Source organism: Ranitomeya imitator, chromosome 3, assembly GCF_032444005.1.
Source record: "Ranitomeya imitator isolate aRanImi1 chromosome 3, aRanImi1.pri, whole genome shotgun sequence".
Classification (NCBI taxonomy): domain Eukaryota; kingdom Metazoa; phylum Chordata; class Amphibia; order Anura; family Dendrobatidae; genus Ranitomeya; species Ranitomeya imitator.
Genome location: NC_091284.1, coordinates 571,896,402 through 571,916,468, shown reverse-complemented (window position 1 = coordinate 571,916,468; position 20,067 = coordinate 571,896,402). Strand labels below are relative to the sequence as shown.

General features: G+C 43.8%; 1 protein-coding gene and 1 long non-coding RNA gene across 8 annotated transcripts in view; one reads left to right on the top strand and one right to left on the bottom strand.

The window, feature by feature from the left end:
* The window catches only part of POGLUT2 (protein O-glucosyltransferase 2), a 279,270-nt gene that overhangs the window by 68,398 nt on the left and 190,805 nt on the right, over positions 1-20,067 (top strand). For all 7 annotated transcript variants that reach the window (XM_069757956.1, XM_069757957.1, XM_069757955.1 and 4 more), the window contains exon 6: positions 12,685-12,922. In XM_069757956.1, coding sequence (XP_069614057.1) covers positions 12,685-12,922 — 238 coding nt within the window. The remainder of the gene's footprint in view (positions 1-12,684; positions 12,923-20,067) is intronic.
* Positions 1-20,067, bottom strand: part of LOC138670540 (uncharacterized) — a 119,579-nt gene that overhangs the window by 24,416 nt on the left and 75,096 nt on the right. The gene's annotated exons all lie outside the window — the stretch shown is intronic.

Genomic DNA, 20,067 nt, shown 5'->3' with positions numbered 1-20,067 from the left:
GCCACACACTTTATTTTTTGGCCACATCATAGCTCCAGTAGTTAGCAAGTAAACGACTGCAGCTTTGTGTGTCTTTAGTATAGAGATAAGAGGTGGGCCAAATAATTTATACTTGTATTTTCTCCATAATCTCTTCATTCTGCTTAGTCTGTGACTAGTGTTGCAGACTGAAGAGAAAATAGCGGCAATACAATGCAGAACTATACTCAACAGGTCAGGTGTCCAAAAACTCATTAGTTAGGACACCTGACCTGGTGAGTAGAGATCTGCCTTGTATAAACTCCATTTTCTCTTGTGTACGTAATCTATTTCACACAAAGTGAAGGGACGATGGCGGTCATGCAGGGCATATCTATGCTCACCTGGACATGTGTCAGAAATAGTGAATTCATGAGGCTGTTATATGTGCATCATGAATTAATTATTTCTGACACCTGACTTGATGAGTATAGATCTGTTTTGTATTAAACAGCCATCGTCTCTTCAGTCTACGTCCAATAGATACTATATAAACCAAAAGAGAGACAGCACTATGAAGAACCAAGTAAAACATGAATCAATCTTTATTAAAGTATAACTCCAGAAGGTAATAATAAAAAACAGTAAACAAAAAACAAGGAGAACAAAACCAGGCAAGGACAATGATCACCAAACTCCGACAGTGTGGTGGCAGCAGGTAGTAACTATAATACAGACTGTTGTGATGCTATACCATATAGTAAATAATCCACCAGTAAATAACAGCACTGCCTGATAAAGTGCAAGGGTGCATACTGAAAAGAGTAGCCGAATAAGTGAATAGCGTTAGTGCAATGTATAGCACCTTAACCTGCACATCAGTGCCAGTGATAGTAAGTATCAACAAGTATAACACCTAAAATAAGTCTATCATGTTACCTGCAAATGAGACCACACTGCCAGGGACCCCAACGCGCGTTTCGGCGCGGTGCCTTCTTCCGGGGGTGTCCAATAGATACTGCAGAACAGAATCAGGACACAATGACGCCAACAACCTTACCACTAACAACCTAAGGCTGCCTTCACACTAGCAGTATTTGTTCAGTATTTTCCATCAGTATTTGTAAGCCAAAACCAGGAGTGGAACAATTAGAGGAAAAGTATAATAGAAAAATATGCACCACTTCTGCATTTTTCACCCACTCCTGGTTTTGGCTTACAAATACTGAGGTAAAATACTGACCAAATACTGCTAGTGTGAGGACAGCCTTGGTTTGTAGAGGAAATACATAGGAGACACGGTCAAGATACCAAAAAATAAAGTTTATTAACGAGAAATATTAGTAACATTTAAGAAAATAACTGGTACAAATAAAATCCCAACAGGACATTTACACAACATTGTCCTGCCGTGACACACGTCCAATATCTGAATCAAAAAAGGCAGCAAATTGGTTCCGCATGTGGCCCACTTCAGCAGTTGACCGCAGCAGGTGATGCTGGTAATCGGGCAGTGGGTGTGCAACTGGTTCATCCAGTTCAATGTTGGGCCGCTCCTTAGCCATTATGTAATTGTGCAGAACCACACAGGCTTTGATCACCTCGTCGACTGTCTCCATTTTTAGATTAATGGCTGATGCAAGAATGCGCCATTTTGAAACTAGAATCCCAAAGGTACACTCTACTGTTCTTCAGGCCCTGGTCAGTCTATAGTTAAAGATCCTTTTAGTGTGGTTTAAGTCCTGACTGGAATATGGCTTCAGTAGGTTTTCACACATCTGAAAGGCCTCATCCCCAACCATCACAAATGGCATTGGTGGACCTTGAGTGTTGGGGAGAGGTCGTGGCCGTGGAAAATTAAAATTTTTGCCATACACACGGCGGCCCATATCAGAGTTCTTAAAAGTCTGGGAATTGTTGCCACGGCCAAAAGCGCCAATGTCCACGGCGATGAAGCGACAGTCCGCATCTGCTATTGCCATGAGCACAACAGAAAAATATTTTTTATAGTTGAAGTACTCAGATCCTGGCTGGTTTGATAATGCGGATGTGCTTTCCATCCACCGCTCCCAAACAGTTGGGGAAATCACACACTCCAGAATTTTTCCTCAATTCCAATTCACATGTTCAAGGTGGGCAGGGGTATAAACTCATCCCAGAGTACATTCAACAAAGCCCGGCAGGTGTCCGCAACTATTCCGGACAGGGTGGATATTCCAAGCCGGTATTGGAAGTAGAGGGATGATAAACTCTCTCCGGTTGCCAGAAATTTGGAAGAAAATTAAAAAAAACACATTAAAATCAATTATATTTATGGTGTTGTTATGCTAAAGACATAAAGGAAAATACCAAAAAAATACATGTCAGAACACCCAAAATTAGCACTGCCATTGGCTTAGATTTCTTACGTACCTTAATGTAACCAGGAGATGTTCCTCTGGTGGAATTGCTCTATGGATCCGGGTGTCCTGTCTCCGGATGGCTCCTTGGACACGAGCAAGCAAATCCCGGAAGGAGTCTTGCGATATCCTTGTATATTCCGGGAATTTGTCCGGGTTGGCATTAAGCTCATCAAACAGCGTGTGATAGGCTCCACGTCTCTCACGTAATTCAATAATGGGGTGTCTCCAAAAACGCCTACGCCGTCTCCTTCTCCATCTTTCGCGATTTCTGTCTTGCTCCCAAGCAAACGCACAAGCAAGAAACAGCTTGATGCTTAAATCCAGGTTGAAATAAAAGCTCTCCATGCGAAGATCCATCATGACACAGGATACAGGAGCAAAATCTGAAGATTTCAGCCGTTCAAGGGTCTATATAAAGATATCCCAAAATACACACCCTCTGTAGTCACATTGGCGGTGTGTGGTTTTCTAGATTCCTCCTGTAAAATTTGTCACCATGCGCACCAAAAACGCAAATGCAGGAAAAAGCTCATGGAAAAGCGTGCAAACGCTGTTTTTTTAACCGCATGCGTTCCTGCATGCTTCTAAAAAATGCCGCGTTTGTACGTGTTTATATGTGTTTTTTCCTGCACTTGCGGATGCGGATTAAACGCTGCGGATTCTGACGCAAATGTGAAACTAGCCTTAGAGCCACTGTGAAGAATATACTAGGGAAAAACATTGCATGTTAAACATATTTTTTTTATTTTCTATGTCCCTATCTATGTAAAAGAAAAAAATAAGAAAAGATAATAGATAATAATATAATAATGAAAATAGTACATAGAAATATTTAGTTTTAGGGAATCCAATAACACTACACTGAGTGCTCATTCAGGCTGCTATAAAGATGGATAGATATATAGCAGTTAAAAATATGTGTTTCATAACGAGAATATAAATCAAAACGCCAGAATTACATTTTTTTGGTCACGTTAAAATGCAATAATGGGTGATCAAAAGATCATATCTACATCAAAATAGTACTAATAAAATTGCCTGCTCGGCCAGCCAAAAAATGGAGACCCTACGGGTCTCAGAAGATATCGACTTTTTTTTTTTTTTTACAAACTTTGGATTTTTCTTTCACCACAAATAAAAAAGAACCTAGACATGTTTGGTATCTATGAGCTTGAAATGACCTGGAGAATCATAATGGCAGGTCAATTTTAGCTTTTATTGAACATGGAATTTCACTTTTTTTTTGCAATTTCACCGGAATTTTTTTTTTCAGTTTTCCAGTACACTATATGGTAAAAGCAATTGTGCTGTTGAAACGTACAACTCGACCCACAAAAAATAAGCTTTCACATGGCCATATTGATGGAAAAATAAAAAAGTTATGGCTCTGGGAAGAAGGGGAGCAAAAAATGAAACCCCAACAGAAAAACCCAAGATGGTCAAGCGGTTAAAGCTAGGTTCACATTAGCGTTTGAGTCCACAGCGTATCATCCACATGGGCAAATGCATGCAAAAACGCATGCAAATGCATGTTAATGCAGCGTTTACGCATGACGGAAAAAACACTGCATGTGCATGCGTTTGCATGCGTATTTTTTGCCTGCGTTTGCATTTTTATGCACATGCGTTCGATATTTCCAGGAGGGCGTCTCAGTAGGCATGTTTCAATCAGTTCCTGGACATGCGCAGTCCAAAGTACGCAAGCGCATCAAACGCATGCGTATGCCAGGACATGCGTACGCATGATTTCCCATAGACAGTAATGCATTTTTTAACGCACTCATCCGCATGCGCATGCCTGCGCATATTTGTTGGATTTTTGACGTTTCAAAAAAATGCAACATGGTGCGGTAGTCGCAAACCGCCGCACAACGTGAAACGGCGCATGCGTAAGCAAACGCAGGCGAACGCATGCATGTACCTGAGTCCACAATGTAAAAGATATGAAAACACGACGCATGCTGATGTATGCATCAGAAACGCTGCGGACACAACCGCAAATGTGAATCCGGCCTGTCTAGTCTACATGGTCTAAGAATTAGACATTTTTTGTAAATCTACCCCAGTGGGTTTTCTGCAACAGTTAGACATACACACATGGATAGAATTGTTAGTACTCTTCTATTAACCCCTTTCTGCCATCGGATGTACTATCCCATCCATGTGACCTGGGACTTAATTCCCATGAATGGGATAGTACGTCATATGCGATCAGCCGTGCTCACGGGGGAAGCGCGGCCTATCATGGCCAGTTATCAGCTGATTATCACAGCTGACACCCGAGACTAAGTGGGCACCTTTAACCCCTGGAACACTGCGATCAAACAAGATCGCATAGTTCTGGTGGCATAGAAAAGCATAGCGCAGGGAGGGGGCTCCTTGCATGCTTCCCTGAGACCCTCAGAACAACGCGATGTGATCACGTTGTTCTGAGGTTCTCCCTGCCTGCAGACCCCCCGGATCCAAGATGGCCATGGGGGTCCTTCTGGGTCCTGCAGGGAGGTGGCTTGTCAGTGCCTGCTGAGAGCAGAACCTGAGAAGCCTTCTTCACTGCCTGTCAGATCGCTGATCTGATACAGTGCTGTGCAAAGTGTCAGATCAGCGATCTGACTTTGTACAGTGATGTCCCACCCTGGGACAATGTAAAAAAGTTAAAAAAAAATTATACTGTGTAAAAATATATTTTTTTAAATTCCTAAGTAAAAAAAAACTAATTATTATTCTAATAAATACATTTCTTTATGTAAATAAAAACAACGATAAAAGTACACATATTTAGTATCGCGGCGTCCGTAAGAACCCGACCTATAAAACTGTCCCACTAGTTAACCCCTTCAGTGAACATCGTGAAAAAAAAAAAAGCAAGGCAAAAAGCAATCATATCGACGAACAAAAAGTGGAATAACATGCGATCAAAAAGACGGATATAAATAACCATGGTACCGCTGAAAACGTCATCTTGTCCCGCAAAAAATGAGCTGCCAGCATCATCAGAGAAAAAATGAAAAAGTTATAGCCCTCAGAATAAAGCGAAGCAAAAATAACTATTTTTTATATAAAAGTTTTTATTGTATTAAAGAGCCAAAACGGAAAAAATGATATAAATGAGATATTGCTGTAATCATACTAATCCGAAGAATAAAACTGCTTTATCAATTTTACCTCATGCGGAATGGTATAAAGGCTCCACCCAAAAGAAATTCATGAATTGCTGTTTTTTGTTCATTCTGCCTTTCAAAACTCGTAATTAAAAGCGATCAAAAAATGTAATATGCCCAAAAATGGTACCAATAAAAACGTCAACTCGTCCCGCAAAAAAACAAGGTCTCACATGACTCTGGGCCAAAATATGGAACAATTATAGCTCTCAAAATGTGGTGATGCAAAAATTATTTTTTGCAATAAAAAGCGTCTTTTAGTGTGTGACAGCTGCGAAACATAAAAACCCGCTATAAAACCCCGCTATGAATAGTAAATCAAACCCCCCTTTATCACCCCCTTAGTTAGGGAAAAATAATAGCATTAACCCCTTCCCGACCCATGACGCCACGTAGGCGTCATGAAAGTCGGTGCCAATCCGACCCATGACGCCTATGTGGCGTCATGGAAAGATCGCGTCCCTGCAGATTGGGTGAAAGGGTTAACTCCCATTTCACCCGGCGTGCAGGGACAGGGGGAGTGGTAGTTTAGCCCAGGGGGGGTGGCTTCACCCCCCCCGTGGCTACGATCGCTCTGGCTGTTGAAAGTGAAACTGCCAATCAGGGCGATTTGTAATATTTCACCTATTATAACTGGTGAAATATTACAATCCAGCCATGGCCGATGCTGCAATATCATCGGCCATGGCTGGAAACACTAATGTTCCCCCACCCCACCCCACCGATCGCCCCCCCCAGCCCTCCGATCTGTCCGGTACACTCCTCCGGCTCCCCTCCGTCCTGTGCTCTGCTCCCCCCCGTGCTCTTGTCCGCTCCCCCCGTGCTCCAATCACCCCCCCCGTGCTCCAATCACCCCCCTGCACTCCGTTCCACCCCCCCGTGCTCCGATCCACCCCCCCATGCTCCGATTCCCCCCTCCCGTGCTCCCCCCCACCCCATCATACTTACCGATCCTGCCGGGGTCCGTCCGTCTTCTCCCTGGGCGCCGCCATCTTCCAAAATGGCGGGCGCATGCGCAGTGCGCCCGCCGAATCTGCCGGCCGGCAGATTCGTTCCAAACTGAATTTTGATCACTGAGATATAATCTATCACAGTGATCAAAATAAAAAAAATAATAAATGACCCCCCCCTTTGTCACCCCCATAGGTAGGGACAATAAAAAAATAAAGAATTTTTTTTTTTCCACTAATGTTAGAATAGGGTTAGGGCTAGGGTTAGGGTTAGGGCAAGGGTTAGGGCTAGGGTTAGGGTTAGGGCTAGGGTTAGGGTTTCGGTATGTGCACACGTATTCTGGTCCTCTGCGGATTTTTCCGCTGCGGATTTGATAAATCCGTAGTGCTAAACCGCTGCGGATTTATGGCTGATTTACCGCGTTTTTTCTGCGCATTTCACTGCGGTTTTACAACTGCGATTTTCTATTTGAGCAGTTGTAAAACCGCAGCGGAATCCGCACAAAGAAGTGACATGCTGCGGAATGTAAACCGCTGCGTTTCCGTGCAGTTTTTCCGCAGCATGTGTACAGCGATTTTTGTTTCCCATAGGTTTACATTGAACTGTAAACTCATGGGAAACTGCTGCGGATCCGCAGCGTTTTCCGCAGCGTGTGCACATACCTTTAGAATTAGGCTATGTGCACACGGTGCAGATTTGGTTGCGGATCCGCAGCGGATTGGCCGCTGCGGATTCGCAGCAGTGTTCCATCAGGTTTACAGTACCATGTAAACCTATGGAAAACCAAATCCGCTGTGCCCATGGTGCGGAAAATACCGCGCGGAAACGCTGCGTTGTATTTTCCGCAGCATGTCAATTCTTTGTGCGGATTCCGCAGCGTTTTACACCTGTTCCTCAATAGGAATCCGCCGGTGAAATCCGCACAAAAAACACTGGAAATCCGCGGTAAATCCGCAGGTAAAACACAGTGCCTTTTACCCGCGGATTTTTCAAAAATGATGCTGAAAAATCTCACACGAATCCGCAACGTGGACACATAGCCTTAGGGTTAGGGTTGGAATTAGGGTTATGGCTACAGTTGGGATTAGAGTTAGAGGTGTGTTGGGGTTAGTGTTGGAGGTAGAATTGAGGGGTTTCCACTGTTTAGACACATCAGGGGTTTCCAAATGCAACATGGCGCCACCATTGATTCCAGCCAATCTCGTATTCAAAAAGTCAAATGGTGCTCCCTCACTTCCGAGCCCGACGTGTGCCCAAACAGTGGTTTACCCCCACATATGGGGTACCAGCATACTCAGGATAAATTGCGCAACAATTACTGGGGTCCAATTTCTCCTGTTACCCTTGTGAAAATAAAAAAATGCTTGCTAAAACATCATTTTTGAGGAAAGAAAAATGATTTTTTATTTTCACGGCTCTGCGTTGTAAACGTCTGTGAAGCACTTGGGGGTTCAAAGTGCTCACCACATATCTAGATAAGTTCCTTGGGGGGTCTAGTTTCTAAAATGGGGTCACTTGTAGGGGGTTTCCACTGTTTAGGCACAGCAGGGGCTCTCCAAACGCGACATGGCGTCCGATCTCAATTCCAGACAATTCTACATAGAAAAAGTAAAACGGCACTCCTCCTCTTCCAAGCTCTGCGGTGCGCCCAAACAGTGGTTTACCCCCACATATTGGGTATCGACGTATTCAGGAGAAATTGCACTACAACTTTTGTGGTCTAATTTCTCCTGTTACCCTTGTGAAAATAAAAATTTGGCAAAAAGATCATTTTTGTAGACAAAATGCGATTTTTTTTATTTTCACGGCTCAACGTTATAAACTTCTGTGAAGCACATGGGGGTTCAAAGTGCGAACCACACAGCTAGATAAGTTCCTTAAGGGGTCTAGTTTCCAAAATGGTGTCACTTGTGAGGGGTTTCCACTGTTTAGGCACATCAGGGGCTCTCCAAACGCGACATGGCGTCCTATCTCAATTCCTGCCAATTCTACATAGAAAAAGTCAAACGGTGTTCCTTCCCTTCCAAGCCCTGCCGTGCACCCAAACAGTGGTTTACCCCCACATATGGGGTATTGGCGTATTCAGGAGAAATCGCACAACAACTTTTGTGGTCTAATTTCTCCTGTTATCCTTGTGAAAATAAGAATTTGTGGGCGAAAAGATCATTTTTGTGTAAACAAATGCGATTTTTTATTTTCACGGCTCTACGTTATAAACTTCTGTGAAGCTCTTGGGGGTTCAAAGTGCTCACCACACATCTAGATAAGTTCCTTAAGGGGTCTAGTTTACAAAATGGTGTCACTTGTGGGGGGTTTCCACTGTTTACGCACATCAGGAGCTCTCTAAACGTGACATGGCGTCCGATCTCAATTCCAGCCAATTCTGTATTGAAAAAGTCAAACGGCGCTCCTTCACTTCCAACTTCTGCGGTGCACCCAAACAGTGGTTTACCCCCACATATGGGGTATTGGCGTATTGAGGAGAAATTGCATAAGAAAATTTATGGTTACATTTCTGTTTTTACACTTGTGAAAATAAAAAAATGGTTCTGAATTAAAATGTTTGCAAAAAAAAGTTAAATGTTCATTTTTTCCTTCCACATTGTTTCAGTTCCTGTGAAGCACGTAAAGGGTTAATAAACTTCTTGAATGTGGTTTTGAGAACCTTGAGGGGTGTAGTTTTTAGAATGGTGTCACAGTTCGTTATTTTCTATCATATAGACCCCTCAAAATGACTTCAAATGTGATGTGGTCCCTAAAAAAAAATGGTGTTGTAAAAATGAGAAATTGCTGGTCAACTTTTAACCCTTATAACTTCCTAACAAAAAAAAATTTTGTTTCCAAAATTGTGCTGATGTAAAGTAGACATGTGGGAAATGTTATTTATTAACTATTTTTCGTGATATACAGTGGGGCAAAAAAGTATTTAGTCAGTCAGCAATAGTGCAAGTTCCACCACTTAAAAAGATGAGAGGCGTCTGTAATTTACATCATAGGTAGACCTCAACTATGGGAGACAAACTGAGAAAAAAAAATCCAGAAAATCACATTGTCTGTTTTTTTAACATTTTATTTGCATATTATGGTGGAAAATAAGTATTTGGTCAGAAACAAACAATCAAGATTTCTGGCTCTCACAGACCTGTAACTTCTTCTTTAAGAGTCTCCTCTTTCCTCCACTCATTACCTGTAGTAATGGCACCTGTTTAAACTTGTTATCAGTATAAAAAGACACCTGTGCACACCCTCAAACAGTCTGACTCCAAACTCCACTATGGTGAAGACCAAAGAGCTGTCAAAGGACACCAGAAACAAAATTGTAGCCCTACACCAGGCTGGGAAGACTGAATCTGCTATAGCCAACCAGCTTGGAGTGAAGAAATCAACAGTGGGAGCAATAGTTAGAAATGGAAGACATACAAGACCACTAATAATCTCCCTCGATCTGGGGCTCCACGCAAAATCCCACCCCGTGGGGTCAGAATGATCACAAGAACAGTGAGCAAAAATCCCAGAACCATGCGGGGGGACCTAGTGAATGAACTGCAGAGAGCTGGGACCAATGTAACAAGGCCTACCATAAGTAACACACTACGCCACCATGGACTCAGATCCTGCAGTGCCAGACGTGTCCCACTGCTTAAGCCAGTACATGTCCGGGCCCGTCTGAAGTTTGCTAGAGAGCATTTGGATGATCCAGAGGAGTTTTGGGAGAATGTCCTATGGTCTGATGAAACCAAACTGGAACTGTTTGGTAGAAACACAACTTGTCGTGTTTGGAGGAAAAAGAATACTGAGTTGCATCCATCAAACACCATACCTACTGTAAAGCATGGTGGGGGAAACATCATGCTTTGGGTCTGTTTCTCTGCAAAGGGGCCAGGACGACTGATCCGGGTACATGAAAGAATGAATGGGGCCATGTATCGTGAGATTTTGAGTGCAAACCTCCTTCCATCAGCAAGGGCATTGAAGATGAAACGTGGCTGGGTCTTTCAACATGACAATGATCCAAAGCACACCGTCAGGGCAACGAAGGAGTGGCTTCGTAAGAAGCATTTCAAGGTCCTGGAGTGGCCTAGCCAGTCTCCAGATCTCAACCCTATAGAAAACCTTTGGAGGGAGTTGAAAGTCCGTGTTGCCAAGCGAAAAGCCAAAAACATCACTGCTCTAGAGGAGATCTGCATGGAGGAATGGGCCAACATACCAACAACAGTTTGTGGCAACCTTGTGAAGACTTACAGAAAACGTTTGAACTCTGTCATTGCCAACAAAGGATATATTACAAAGTATTGAGATGAAATTTTGTTTCTGACCAAATACTTATTTTCCACCATAATATGCAAATAAAATGTTAAAAAAAACAGACAATGTGATTTTCTGGATTTTTTTTTTCTCAGTTTGTCTCCCATAGTTGAGGTCTACCTATGATGTAAATTACAGACGCCTCTAATCTTTTTAAGTGGTGGAACTTGCACTATTGCTGACTGACTAAATACTTTTTTGCCCCACTGTATCTCTCTGATTTAAGGGCATAAAAATACAAAGTTTGAAAATTGCAAAATTTTTAAAATTTTCGCCATATTTCCGTCTTTTTCATAAATAATCGCAAGTAATATCGAAGAAATGTTACCACTATCATGAAGTACAATATGTCACGAAAAATCAATCTCAGAATCAGCGGGATCCGTTGAAGCGTTCCAGAGTTATAACCTCATAAAGTGACAGTGGTCAGAATTGCAAAAATTGGCTCGGTCATTAAGTACCAAATTGGCTCTGTCACTAAGGGGTTAAAATGGCCGATTAACTCCTCTCAGCACTCAGTGTATTGGAGCTTTTTCCTTAAGTTCATATCACTGAAACTAACAATCTCAGTGATACATATCTCCCATCTAGTACTTTACCCGAGACTTTGTCACACTTGGCATACCGTATATTTCCCTTTCTGGACTTTTTATTTATACTACTGTATATATTTTGTCTTCAGTAGTTAAGCATTTATTTCCCTATGCTCATTAAATCTTAACAAGCTGTCTTTATTTCCTTTTGAGAAGTAAATTATTCTGAATATATCAGACAATAAAACATTGTTATGTAGAGAATGGCTAATGTGAACAGATTTTCAATTGCCATCTGTATCTTTTTATTATGATTTTTTTCTTACTATGCCTCCACGTTTAAGGGCTTACCGTACATTAAATCCCAATGAATAAAACTTAGAATAAGCTATGTAATGACAGTGTTGGATTGTGTACATTTAACCATTTGAGTCATGTGGGCTGGTTGCATTTTGAAGATTATGAGGCATTTGCACAATTCTGAATTGTGAGTGGGAACCATTAGTAACCCCACAACAGAGGAACTTGGTATGAGGGCTCAAATGGATATCTGTGATGTTGTTATTTTAACTCATTAGCTGTGTGGTTGGGCAGACATTTAAAATATGAGTGCAGATATCCCTGAAGCAGTTATTAGTAGTAGTGACATGTCCATCCTTCAGCGGTTTCCATTGGGAGGTTACCTGCTCACTATACTCAAGACAACAGAGGCTTTGCAAGGGAAAACTTGGTGGTTATTCCAGCGTCTAAAAGACTCCGCATACACATACGCTTAGGGTGCAAAACATGAAAGAAGCATAGTTCGAAAAGGTAAGGGAATCCGAATATCCAAATACCTGATCTAATGATTGAAGTGATTCAGCAGGCTGTAGACGGGAACTCAGTGGCTGAACTTTTTTGTTGATTGCTTGCATTCAGTTTTATTAAAGAGGTTGTCCACTTCAATATTTTTTTGAATGTGATGTGAACAACATTTTTTATGATTTTGCGTTACTTGTTAATATATTACAGGTTTTTCTCCTGTTCTTTTTAAGAGTAGCTTTACTCACTGACTGCACAGTTCTCCTGTCCTCAAAATGTTTGAATGGGGAGGAGCATGTGACCAGACTGGTCCATCAGCCTCCACCAATTGAAAACGGTTTCCCCAGTTTTCACTATGCTAACAGCCATTTTCTGGACTAAAGGGCTATGTTGTCTGTCACAGGAAGAGAACCTGTAATGCTTATATATTAGTAAGTGCTACAAAATAATGTCCTCAATACAATTAAAAGAAAAGAAAATGACCAACCCCTTTAAACAATAAATACATCACTGATTCTTAAAATGTATCATAATAGCAAAAAATAGTCATTTGCATTCCTCCAATTACTTCCGCAGGGTGAGCTTAGACATGATGTCTGTTCAGGCAAACACTGGCCCTAAATGGGAGGAAAAGAACAACACAGCCTTTTGGAGAGGACGAGACAGCTGTAAGGAAAGACTTGAACTGGTGAAACTGGGCAGAAAACATCCAGACATGATCGATGCTGCTTTTACACATTTCTTTTTCTTTAAACATGACGAGAACGTACATGGTCCAATTGTACAGCCAATACCATTTTTTGATTTCTTTAAGGTATGTAATTTTCAGTAAGCTGTATTATAGAGGACAGAATTATACAAGTGGTTCTCACTAAATTAGAATATCCTCAAAAAGTTAATGTATTTCAGTTCTTCAATACAAAAAGTGAAACTCATGTTATATACAGTACAGACCAAAAGTTTGGACACACCTTCTCATTTAAAGATTTTTCTGTATTTTCGTGACTATGAAAATTGTACATTCACACTGAAGGCATCAAAACTATGAATTAACACATGTGGAATTATATATTTAACAAAAAAGTGTGAAACAACTGAAATTATGTCTTATATTCTAGGTTCTTCAAAGTAGTCACCTTTTGCTTTGATGACTGCTTTGCACACTCTTGGCATTCTCTTGATGAGCTTCAAGAGGTAGTCACTGGGAATGGTTTCCATTTCCATTTTTGTAGGAAAAAAATGATTTTTTATTTTCACGGCTCTGCGTTATAAACTGTAGTGAAATACTTGGGGGTTCAAAGTTCTCACAACACATCGAGATAAGTTCCTTGGGGGGTCTTCGTTCCAATATTGGGTCACCTGTGGGGGGTTTCTACTGTTTAGGTACATCAGGGGCTCTGTAAATGCAACGTGACGCCTGCAGACCAATCCATCTAAGTCTGCATTCCAAATGGCGCTCCTTCCCTTCCAAGCTCTGCCATGCGCCCAAACGGTGGTTCCCCCCATATTCGGGGTATCAGCCTACTCAGGACAAATTGCACAACAACGTTTGGGGTCCAATTTCTCCTGTTACCCTTGGGAAAATACAAAACTGGGGGCTAAAAAATAATTTTTGTGGAAAAAAAGATTTTTTTTTTTCACGGCTCTGCGTCATAAACTGTAGTGAAACACTTGGGGGTTCAAAGCTCTCACAACACATCTAAATAAGATCTGTAGGGTGTCTACTTTCCAAAATGGTGTCACTTGTAGGGGGTTTAACCCCTTCCCGACCCATGACGCCACGTAGGCGTCATGAAAGTCGGTGCCAATCCGACCCATGACGCCTATGTGGCGTCATGGAAAGATCGCGTCCCTGCAGGCCGGGTGAAAGGGTTAACTCCCATTTCACCCGATCTGCAGGGACAGGGGGAGTGGTAGTTTAGCCCAGGGGGGGTGGCTTCACCCCCCCGTGGCTACGATCGCTCTGATTGGCTGTTCAAAGTGAAACTGCCAATCAGAGCGATTTGTAATATTTCACCCATTATAACGGGTGAAATATTACAATCCAGCCATGGCCGATGCTGCAATATCATCGGCCATGGCTGGAAATACTAATGTGCCCCCACCCCACCGATCGCCCCCCCCAGCCCTCCGATCTGCCGGGTACACTGCCCCGCTCCCCTCCGTCCTGTGCTCCGCTCCCCCCCGTGCTCTTGTCCGCTCACCCCCGTGCTCCAATCACCCCCCCGTGCTCCAATCACCCCCCTGCACTCCGTTCCACCCCCCCGTGCTCCGTTCCACCCCCCCGTGCTCCGTTCCACCCCCCCAGTGCTCCGTTCCACCCCCCCAGTGCTCCGTTCCACACCTCCCGCGTTCCGATCCACCACCCCCGTGCTCCGATCCCCCCCCGTGCTCCCCCCTCACCCCATCATAATTACCGGTCCTGCCGGGGTCCGTCCGTCTTCTCCCTGGGCGCCGCGATCTTCCAAAATGGCGGGCGCATGTGCAGTGCGCCCGCCGAATCTGCCGGCCAGCAGATTCGTTCAAAGTGCATTTTGATCACTGAGATAGATTATATCTCAGTGATCAAAATAAAAAAATAATAAATGACCCCCCCCCCTTTTTCACCCCCATAGGTAGGGACAATAAAAAAATAAAGATTTTTTTTTCTCCACTAATGTTAGAATAGGGTTAGGGGTAGGGGTAGGGCTAGGGTTAGGGGTAGGGTTAGGGCTAGGGTTAGGGGTAGGGCTAGGGGTAGGGTTAGGGGTAGGGTTAGGGGTAGGGTTAGGGCTAGGGTTAGGGGTAGGGGTAGGGTTAGGGCTAGGGGTAGGGGTAGGGCTAGGGGTAGGGGTAGGGTTAGGGGTAGGGTTAGGGTTAGGGCTAGGGTTAGGGCTAGGGTTAGGGTTTCGGTATGTGCACACGTATTCTGGTCCTCTGCGGATTTTTCCGCTGCGGATTTGATAAATGCGCAGTGCTAAACCGCTGCGGATTTATCGCGGATTTACCGCGTTTTTTCTGCGCCTTTCACTGCGGTTTTACAACTGCGATTTTCTATTGGAGCAGTTGTAAAACCGCTGCGGAATCCGCAGAAAGAAGCGACATGCTGCGGAATGTAAACCGCTGCGTTTCCGTGCAGTTTTTCCGCAGCATGTGTACAGCGATTTTTGTTTCCCATAGGTTTGCATTGAACTGTAAACTCATGGGAAACTGCTGCGGATCCGCAGCGTGTGCACATACCTTTAGAATTAGGCTATGTGCACACGGTGCGGATTGGCCGCTGCGGATCCGCAGCAGTGTTCCATCAGGTTTACAGTACCATGTAAACCTATGGAAAACCAAATCCGCTGTGCCCATGGTGCGGAAAATACAGCGCGGAAACGCTGCGTTGTATTTTCCGCAGCATGTCAATTCTTTGTGCGGATTCCGCAGCGTTTTACACCTGTTCCTCAATAGTAATCCGCAGGTGAAATCCGCACAAAAAACACTGGAAATCCGCGGAAAATCCGCAGGTAAAATGCAGTGCCTTTTACCCGCGGATTTTTCAAAAATGATGCTGAAAAATCTCACATGAATCCGCAACGTGGGCACATAGCCTTAGGGTTAGGGTTGGAATTAGGGTTGTGGTTAGGGTTGTGATTAGGGTTATGGCTACATTTGGGATTAGGGTTAGGGGTATGGGGGGGTTAGTGTTGGAGGTAGAATTGAGGGGTTTCCACTGTTTAGGCACATCAGGGGTCTCCAAACGCAACATGGCGCCACCATTGATTCCAGCCAATCTTGTATTCAAAAAGTCAAATGGTGCTCCCTCACTTTCGAGCCCCGACGTGTGCCCAAACAGCAGTTTACCCCCACATATGGGGTACCAGCATACTCAGGATAAACTGCGCAACAATTACTGGGGTCCAATTTCTCCTGTTACCCTTGGGAAAATAAAAAAATGCTTGCTAAAACATCATTTTTGAGGAAAGAAAAATGATTTTTTATTTTCACGGCTCTGCGTTGTAAACGTCTGTGAAGCACTTGGGGGTTCAAAGTGCTCACCACATATCTAGATAAGTTCCTTGGGGGGTCTAGTTTCTAAAATGGGGTCACTTTAGGGGGGTTTCTACTGTTTAGGCACACCAGGGGATCTGCAAACGCAACGTGACGCCCGCAGACCATTCCATCAAAGTCTGCATTTCAAAAGTCACTACTTCCCTTCTGAGCCCCGACGTGTGCCCAAACAGTGGTTTACCCCCACACATGGGGTATCAGCGTACTCAGGAGAAACTGGACAACAACTTTTGGGGTCCAATTTCTCCTGTAACCCTTGGGAAAATAAAAAATTCTGGGCTAAATAATTATTTTTGAGGAAAGAAAACGTATTTATTATTTTCACGGCTCTGCATTATAAACTTCTGTGAAGCACTTGGGGGTTCAAAGTGCTCACCACACATCTAGATAAGTTCCTTTTGGGGTCTAGTTTCCAAAATGGGGTCACTTGTGGGGGGTTTCTACTGTTTAGCCACATCAGGGGCTCTGCAAACGCAACGTGACGCCCGCAGAGCATTCCATCAAAGTCTGCATTTCAAAACGTCACTACTTCACTTCCGAGCCCCGGCGTGTGCCCAAACAGTGGTTTACTTCCACATATGGGGTATCAGCGTACTCAGGAGAAACTGGACAACAACTTTTGGGGTGAAATTTCTCCTGTTACCCTTGGGAAAATAAAAAATTGCAGGCTAAAAAATCATTTTTGAGGAAAGAAAAATTATTTTTTATTTTCATGGCTCTGCGTTATAAACTTCTGTGAAGCACCTGGGGGTTTAAAGTGCTCAATATGCATCTAGATAAGTTCCTTTGGGGGTTCTAGTTTCCAAAATGGGGTCACTTGTGGGGGAGCTCCAATGTTTAGGCACACAGGGGCTCTCCAAACGCGACATGGTGTCCGCTAACAATTGGAGCTAATTTTCCATTCAAAAAGTCAAATGGCGCGCCTTCCCTTCCGAGCCCTGCCGTGTGCCCAAACAGTGGTTTACCCCCACATATGAGGTATCGGCGTACTCGGGAGAAATTGCCCAACAAATTTTATGATTCATTTTATCCTATTGCCCATGTGAAAATGAAAAAATTGAGGCGAAAAGAATTTTTTTTGTGAAAAAAAAGTACTTTTTCATTTTTACAGATCAATTTGTGAAGCACCTGAGGGTTTAAAGTGCTCACTAGGCATCTAGATAAGTTCCTTGGGGGGTCTAGTTTCCAAAATGGGGTCACTTGTGGGGGAGCTCCAATGTTTAGGCACACAGGGGCTCTACAAACGCGACATGGTGTCCGCTAAAGAGTGGAGCCAATTTTTCATTCGAAAAGTCAAATGGCGCTCCTTCCCTTCCAAGCCCTGCCGTGCGCCCAAACAGTGGTTTACCCCAACATATGAGGTATCAGTGTACTCAGGACAAATTGGACAACAACTTTCGTGGTTCAGTTTCTCCTTTTACCATTGGGAAAATAAAAAAATTGTTGCTAAAAGATAATTTTTGTGACTAAAAAGTTAAATGTTCATTTTTTCCTTCCATGTTGCTTCTGCTGCTGTGAAGTACCTGAAGGGTTAATAAACTTCTTGAATGTGGTTTTGAGTACCTTGAGGGGTGCATTTTTTTGAATGGTGTCACTTTTGGGTATTTTCAGCCATATAGACCCCTCAAACTGACTTCAAATGTGAGGTGGTCCCTAAAAAAAATGGTTTTGTAAATTTCGTTGTAAAAATGAGAAATCGCTGGTCAAATTTTAACCCTTATAACTTCCTAGCAAAAAAAAATTTTGTTTCCAAAATTGTGCTGATGTAAAGTATACATGTGGGAAATGTTATTTATTAACTATTTTGTGTCACATAACTCTCTGGTTTAACAGAATAAAAATTCAAAATGTGAAAATTGCAAAATTTTCAAAATTTTCGCCAAATTTCCGTTTTTATCACAAATAAACGCAGAATTTATTGACCTAAATTTACCACTATCATGAAGCCCAATATGTCACGAAAAAACAATCTCAGAACCGCTAGGATCCGTTGAAGCGTTCCTGAGTTATTACCTCATAAAGGGACAGTGGTCAGAATTGCAAAAAACGGCAAGGTCTTTAAGGTCAAAATAGGCTGGGTCATGAAGGGGTTAAATGTTTAGGCACATCAGGGTCTCCCCAACGCAACATGGCGTCCCATCTCAATTCCAGCCAATTTTGCATTGAAATGTCAAACGGCGCTCCTTCCCCTCTGAGCTTTGCCATGCATCCAAACAGTGGTTTACCCCCACATATGGGGTATCAGCGTACTCAGGACAAATTGCACAACAACTTTTGGGGTACAATTTCTTCTGGTTCCCTTGGGAAAATAAAAAATTGGGGGTGAAAATTCATTTTTGTGAAAAAATATTATATTTTATTTTTACGGCTCTACATTATAAACTTCTGTGAAGCACTTGGTGGGTCAAAGTGCTCACCACACATCTAGATAAGTTCCTTAGGGGGTCTACTTTCCAAAATGGTGTCACTTGTGGGGGTTTCAATGTTTAGGCACATTAGTGGCTCTCCAAAAGCAACATGGCATCCCATTTCAATTCCAGCCAATTTTGCATTGAAAAGTCAAATGGCGTTCCTTCTTTTCCGAGCTCTGCCATGCGCCCAAACAATGGTTTACCCTCACATATGGGGTATCAGCGTACTCAGGACAAATTGCACAAGAACGTTTGGGGTACAATTTCTTCTGGTTACCTTGGGAAAATAAAAAATTGGGGGCGAAAATTCATTTTTGTGAAAAAATATTATATTTTATTTTTACGGCTCTACATTATAAACTTCTGTGAAGCACTTCGTGGGTCAAAGTGCTCACCACACATCTAGATAAGTTCCTTAGGGGGTCTACTTTCCAAAATGGTGTCACTTGTGGGGGTTTCAATGTTTAGGCACATTAGTGGCTCTCCAAAAGCAACATGGCGTCCCATCTCAATTCCAGCCAATTTTGCATTGAAAAGTCAAATGGCGCTCCTTCTTTATTGGTCGTTCATGACAGCACTACGGAGAGAGGGGATCCGCCCTTCAGGAACAGGAAACCTACAGATACATAAGGGCGGCACCTCTCCCACGCATCAGTTGGTTTCCTGTTCCTGGAGGACAGGATTCCCTTCAGATACGACTTCGTTCTCCTATCAACACCCAGGCCGGCTGTCCGACCCAGGTAGCGAGGGGGTCTCCTACCTCGGGCACTGCGGGTCCCTGGAAGCGCCACGGTGGGTCCGGGTAGGACTCCACGACAGTGAGCGGTGCAGCGTGAAGCGGCGTCCGGTGGAGGTCCATCCCCAGTGGCAGCGAGGTGGGTATGTCCCCCCCTGAGGTCCATTCACCCCCCTAGGCCTCGGTCTTCCCCACCTCTGATCCCCATCGGTGCGTTGCGGTGCAGCGTCCTGTGCGCTCCTTCCGGTTCGGGGGGGGGGGGGGGATGGGGCGGGCCGGAGCCGGGGGTCGGTCGCCGGCTTTTGCCACAATCGCCGCTATGCTGCGGCTGTGGGCGGCGATAGTGTGGCGGCGGGTGGCTGGGGGGATCGGCGGTGCCGTCCCTGGGCTTCCGGGTGCGTCCCTGAGCTCTCTGCCCGATACCGGAAGTGACACGCGGAGGGGGCGGGGCCTAAACCGGAAGTGAAACGCCGGCCGTTTTTTTGAAAAATGCCGCTATCCTGCAGGTACCTACCGCTACTGCCCGGGTAAGAGATCTACGTGAACGTACCCTGATGCAGTTTTTTCCTATGTTTATTTCCGTAGGAGAAAAAATGCGCTGGTAAAGTTAAAAACAAGGAGTGCGCACTATGCGCTTGCCCTTTGCCAGACGCCTACCCTAAGAGACTTTGTCAGTCGTGTGTGCGGCAGACGGTAGGAAATAAATTGATGGGAACACGGTATAGCGGTAGCATCGGGGGTAAAATTACATATCCCTTTTCTCCGCTCCCATAGGTG